This window comes from Arachis ipaensis, chromosome B02 (assembly GCF_000816755.2).
Source record: "Arachis ipaensis cultivar K30076 chromosome B02, Araip1.1, whole genome shotgun sequence".
In the NCBI taxonomy this organism is placed as follows: domain Eukaryota; kingdom Viridiplantae; phylum Streptophyta; class Magnoliopsida; order Fabales; family Fabaceae; genus Arachis; species Arachis ipaensis.
In genome coordinates this window covers 104,872,228-104,878,241 of record NC_029786.2, presented here as the reverse complement: position 1 = coordinate 104,878,241, position 6,014 = coordinate 104,872,228, and the positions used below count along the sequence as shown (strand labels likewise).

The following is a 6,014-nucleotide window of genomic DNA, read 5'->3' as shown; positions in this document are numbered from 1 at the left end:
ATATTCCCTTTTTTTTTGGTAAACTATTAACATATTGTATCCTATTTGGGTGACTAAACTATTACCATGAATCAATCATCAAATATTTCAAACCCGAACTTCCTCAACCACAAGTTATTACTTAATCCTGATTTCCCATCCTTTTATTTTTCTATCAATTTTGAAATGAAGCATCTTAGAAAATTTAAGAGAGTGATATATAAGACATACCAACTCAGAATCAGTCTTTTTGGTGAACCATTCACCTACACTAATTGGTCCTAAACTTCATTGTTGAAAAGATGTGTACACCAAAAGTAAACCCTAATTCATGATTTGCCTAATTGATAGTCATCCCTTAACATTCTATTGATGGCTAAGGCAGAAGTCAGGGTTGTTCCTATCTTCCTCTGGCTCTGAAATTTCACCTGTTTGTTTATGTGAATAGCCTCCCAGCACATCAATTGCAGGCACATCTGATTCCACATCCTTAATCCAACTCATCAGCTTGTTATGAACATCAAGGGAGATAACATTCTTGCTACTGAGTAACCTTATCAAATCCTCTGCCTCCTCCATATCTCCATTAAATTTCAAGTACTGAAAAATGGCAGCTAAGGATTCCGGTAATGGCCTCCACTTACGCCCCACTTCACAGATAGAAACTGCCTCTTTCATACATCGAACAGCCATCGGAAAATTTCTATGTGAAATATATCCAAGCAAGAGCCCTGACCAAGTCCATTCATTTGGCTTTCCTCCCTTCGAGATTGTCCTATTAACAATGGCTTCAGCTTCCTCCATTTTGCCCTTTCTGCTGTAAGCTGCTATCATCTTGTTCGGCATAAAGAAATTTCTGAAATACTGGTTTCTAGATTCCCACTCCTCAAAGATAATCTTAGCAAGTTCAATGTCATCCAACTTAAGAAATGAACTTATTACAGCTGAATAGTCTGTTTTGAGTAGCTTCCCATCCATCTTGTAAATATTCCACAACCTCATCACCTCTTCTTTCTTCCCTATTGTTGCATATTGAGTTATAAGATGAGGAAAGGCCTTTTTCCATATTGTGTAATCCACGCACTCCTCTGATTTCTTTAAAGCGTTAAAAGCTTTATCATGAAACCCGAGTTTGCGATAACAATTGGCAGCCACAGCATAAACACCCCAATCTACACTTCCGGAATACGATGGATCATCTTCTAACTGTGCAAGAAGTTTGTCTATTCCCTCTATATTAGATTTGGCTGCATATGTATTAATCAAGGTGGAAAATGTAAATCTATCGAATTTAATACCCTCTTCTTTCATTTCAAGCAACAAATTTTCCACTTTGTCATAGTTTTGTGTTTGATAGTAGAGGTTAAGCAAAGAATTTCTTGCTAAAGTAGACCTTGCGAAACCCAAATGTCTCATCTGCAGCATGATCCTTTTAGCTTTATCCACATCTTTAACTTGAGCATAGCAATTAAGAAGAGTGCTGTAACAATCTGTAGTTCTTAAGTAGTTCGGAATGCTATCAAAATAGGATTCAGCTTCTTCTATTCCCTTAACCTTCGCAATCAAGTCGAGTTTTAAACTAAAATCTGCAGAACTAGGTTCAGAGTATCCTTTCTCAGACATCCAAAATGATACCTGCAAAGACGGTTCATTTCCACAAAGATCCCAAAAATCAACCCAGAAAAACATAGTATCTTTAACATTTGAATCGCATTGTGCAGCTAGATCATGATTCAACCTAAAGTTCGAATAAATAATATTTTTATGAATTAAATAACGACTAATTAGTAATTAATGATAATGATGATAATACCTCGAGGGCGTTTTTATATCTTTTGCGTGACCTAAGTTGCTTGATAACGAATAGCAGTTTATCGTAGCTAAGAGTTCGGCCATCCTGAATCCACTGCTCGAGAATCGTAACAACCGGGAGAGTTGGATCGGTAACAATGAAGATCCGACGGTACAAATCCGGCGGGACATAAACGTTGGCGCTTTGATTCCTCTTCGCCGGTGAGAGGTTGGAGGTAGAAGCGGCAGAGGTTGCGTAGGTCGCGGAAGAACGAGGAAGAAGACGTAAAGCGGATCTCAGACGGGTGAGTAGTACCATTTCTTATTCGGAATTCAGAGAGAGAGTAACGAAGACGAGTTGCAAGATGCAAGTTTTGTTCTTCAGCAATGGAGTTGCGGAGTGAGCGCTTGGAAGAGTAGTAGAATATTGTGAGTTTGTGAATACTGCGAAGTGAGCTGTGAGCAACAGCATTTGGTCTCACGTCTCAGTGGCAAAGTTGTAATTCGATGTAACTTCACAAGGAAGTGGCGAATGATTTTGGAAAATAAATCTAAAAACATTCTTAGTATTCATTAGATTCCGGACTTAACATTATTACTTCCACACAACTAGTAGTTAAGTACATCCAACTACGTAGTAAACCAAAAATGATTAATATTCCTTGTAATATTTGATAGTTCATACATAGCATTTAACGTTCCATTTTAGTAAAATTTCAAATCTTTAATTCAGTACCACATCCCGTAAATAGATTGTTTTATGTAAACCAATAAATAAAAACAGAGAATTATTTATCCCATTTGTTAATATCTCTAATTCTGGATTCAGCCAATTATGTGATGATTATGGATCACTTTTAAATTGTGGCAAACCAACCATTTGTGGACGAAAACAACTCAACAGAATCGTTGAAATCAACATAGTGATTATAAACCTAATCGCTAAAAAACTCACGGTTTTGGATGACAAATTTACGTCCAAGCAACAAAATCTTTCATAACATATGAACCAGCCAAGCGAACAGCTAAGTATACTATAAGCCAGCAAAAGTACCACAACATCTTTAACTTAGCTATGGTGAAATAAAATACATAATAACAAAATCTCTGGTCACCAAGACTGCTTCCCCTAGCTGTTTAACGATTTGCCTTAGCAACTCTCTCGATTTCATCCTTTTTCTTGATAGCATAGCTGAAATGGAGCAAATAATTCTCAGCAAAGGCCAAAACCCACAGCAATATAAATTGGAGAAAATGTTCAAAGCCATGTATACCTGTTGGATGAACCTTTTGCTGCGTTAATGAGCTCATCTGCCAAACATTCAGCAATTGTCTTGATATTTCTAAAAGCAGCTTCCCGAGCGCCTGTTGTTAGAAGATAGATGGCCTGATTAACACGACGAAGCGGTGAAATGTCCACAGCCTGTCGCCTCACAACTCCAGCAGAACCAATTCGAGTTGCATCCTCACGGGGACCACTATTGAAATATATGCAATTAGATAAATCGGAAATTTGGTGTATGACAGAAAATCAGTACTAACATTTTCGACCTACAACCACTTACAAGAGTAAAATGCATATTGCAAAATACTGAATTATGTAGATAACATCACAAGACAACAAACTCAAATTTAGATTAAAAAGAAGAATGATCAGATAGAGCTAATACATAGATGCCATCATCCAGGCAATCAAACCAATAGGGAAATAACTAATCATCACTTCATTCTCAAGCTTTTTATAGTAAACCACTTCCTACAAATAAATTAAGACACGTTGAGACCGAGATAACCAAATCAATATATTACATAAATATACAAACTAGATGGCTAAGCAAGGAAGTCATATTTCCTTTTCATTACATTTTAATGCACAGATAGTGGCTATTATATATTTATATGGTGCACATATATTTCTATTCTTTACAGTGCAAATGTGACTTTATTCAGTACCTCATCAAGTAATTACTAATTGCTTTATAAGATTGGATACATTTGATTGACAATTCCCAATAAGAAACAATACCGCAGGGTGTAGACAAGGAGAATAGTCAGATAGAGCTAATACAAAATGCCATCATTCAGGCAATCAAACCAATAGGGAAACACATATTCATCATTCTATTCTCCAAAGTCCAACATAATACAAGGACAACATGAAGTTTCTCAATATCAGAATTGACGTTTATGTATATTATCATTTTTAACTATGCATCCATTTAAACCCACAAACATGTAAACAATAATAGAAAAACCTATTCCATGCACCAGCACCTACATACCTGTTGATAACTGCATCAACGATAACCTGAATTGGATTCTGGTCAGTGAGCAAATGAATAATTTCCATAGCATGCTTGATAATCCTCACAGCCATTAGTTTCTTTCCGTTGTTCCTCCCGTGCATCATGAGAGAGTTGGTAAGCCTCTCAACAATTGGGCACTGGGCTTTCCTGAACCTCTTGACTGAGTACCTACCAGCAGTGTGAGGAACATAGGTTGCATGCTTGGATGGGACCACTCCAATATAATCAGCCAGAGAAATATCAGTAACCTAACAACAGAAACCAACGAAGAATTTCAATATAACCAATAACACATTCACATTCGAGATTGACTTCGAATATAAAAATATATTGTCAATATTCTAATTGATAAACCAAGTTAAAGCACGGATCAATAGCCACTTTTACTACCAATTGAGCTACAAACTAGTGATCTAACAGTTTCGGTCCACGGTTTAGTTAATTTAACTCACAATTAGCTTCATCTTAATAGAAAAAATGAAATGCATTATATTAAAACTTCTTTTATTTCATTAATAGTTGAAACAGATTGCTCCATAAAACAAACTACGCTGAACTTAAAGCTAAACATTCAAATACGAAATAACAGAAAACAACAAGTAAAACTCGTTGTTATTTTAGCTCACGAAACATCAATTCGCAGAGTGAGAAAAACAATTGGCGTTTTTCTTTCTTAACTAAAGGAAGAAGGGGAGAGAAGAAGTACCTGAACGTCATCGAAGCTCCAGCGGTTGAAAAGCTTGACATCGATCTGAGTAGGATCTGGAACAACGCCAACCTCTTGGACTACGTCAGCCATTCCTGCAAACGAGAATTGAACACAGAATAGATAGTTAGCTAAGTGTAAAGATTGAAAGAGAAAAGAGATACGGATCGAAGAAAGAAGAAGACGGAGACGAACTTGTTGAAGCAGAAAGTGTGTTGTGCCGCTTAGGGTTCTATGCTGTGGAGTATAAGGGATTAGTCGAACACACTTCGTGAAGCGAAAACCCTACTTGGGGCCGGTTTTGGAATTTCGTTATTTATACCTTGATCAGAAAGGAACCCTAATTTCTTTTCTGTTTTTTGTGGTTTTTTTTATTGGACTTTAGAAAGCACCCTGATTTTTGGGATCAGTCAAAGGAGCCCTAAGCTAAGAGGCTTTGCTTGGAAATGAACCGTAATTAGAATTGTAGACCATGTTGACTGGCCCAGTCTTCTTGAATTATTGTAAGGTTGGTTAAATAAAATAAACCCAGACCATGACCAAAACAAAAGGGGAAAGGAAGGATAACCAAAAACAGAAGGAAACAAGTAAAAAAAAAAAAAAAGCATCATCTTATGGACTCATGGTTAATTAGCTCAACCAGCTTGTAGGAAACCTTTTTTTTTTTCAATTGATTTTTCTTTTAAAAAAAAAGTGTAAAAATTTTTAGCTTGAAAAAAATAAAAATGAGTCTTATGGCTATAGATTATCATAGAAATTAACATTGTAGGCATAGAAATTAAGAAGTAAAATTTTACATAGATTTAATTATTCTATTGATTATTTTACATAGATTTAATTACATAGATTTAATTTTCAATTAGATCCCTATATTTTTTTTTTCTTTAATTGAGTCTCTCTGCACTAACTTTTTTTTTCAATTAGGTTCTTCCTGACAATCATTGGCTTAATTTTATAAGGATCCAACTAAAAAAAATTTGATACAAAGATCCAAATAAAAAAGAAAAAAAGTGTAAAGACCTAATTAAAAAAAATTTTAGTGCAAAGACTTAATTAAAAGGAGAAAAAGTACAGAGACCTAATTAAAATTTTGCAAAACTATAGGAATCAATATTCAATAGAGTAATTAAACCTTTTACACATGTATGGATACAATAAAATACTTTTATGTAAGTACGGTTAGAAATTAACTTACTGTGTTTACTACATAAGAATCTAGTTTGTCAAGTATT

General features: G+C 35.3%; 2 protein-coding genes across 2 annotated transcripts; both read right to left on the bottom strand.

The window, feature by feature from the left end:
* On the bottom strand, positions 118-2,308 carry LOC107626206 (pentatricopeptide repeat-containing protein At2g20710, mitochondrial-like). The gene is made up of 2 exons (XM_016329029.2): positions 1,793-2,308; positions 118-1,614 (listed from the first exon to the last, which is right to left on the bottom strand). Exons 1-2 carry the CDS (start codon positions 2,087-2,089, stop codon positions 346-348), a joined length of 1,566 nt encoding a protein of 521 aa, XP_016184515.1. The 5' UTR covers positions 2,090-2,308; the 3' UTR covers positions 118-345.
* LOC107626205 (40S ribosomal protein S5) lies at positions 2,674-5,132 on the bottom strand. The gene is made up of 5 exons (XM_016329028.2): positions 4,978-5,132; positions 4,783-4,877; positions 4,053-4,324; positions 3,045-3,248; positions 2,674-2,962 (listed from the first exon to the last, which is right to left on the bottom strand). Exons 2-5 carry the CDS (start codon positions 4,873-4,875, stop codon positions 2,908-2,910), a joined length of 624 nt encoding a protein of 207 aa, XP_016184514.1. The 5' UTR covers positions 4,876-4,877; positions 4,978-5,132; the 3' UTR covers positions 2,674-2,907.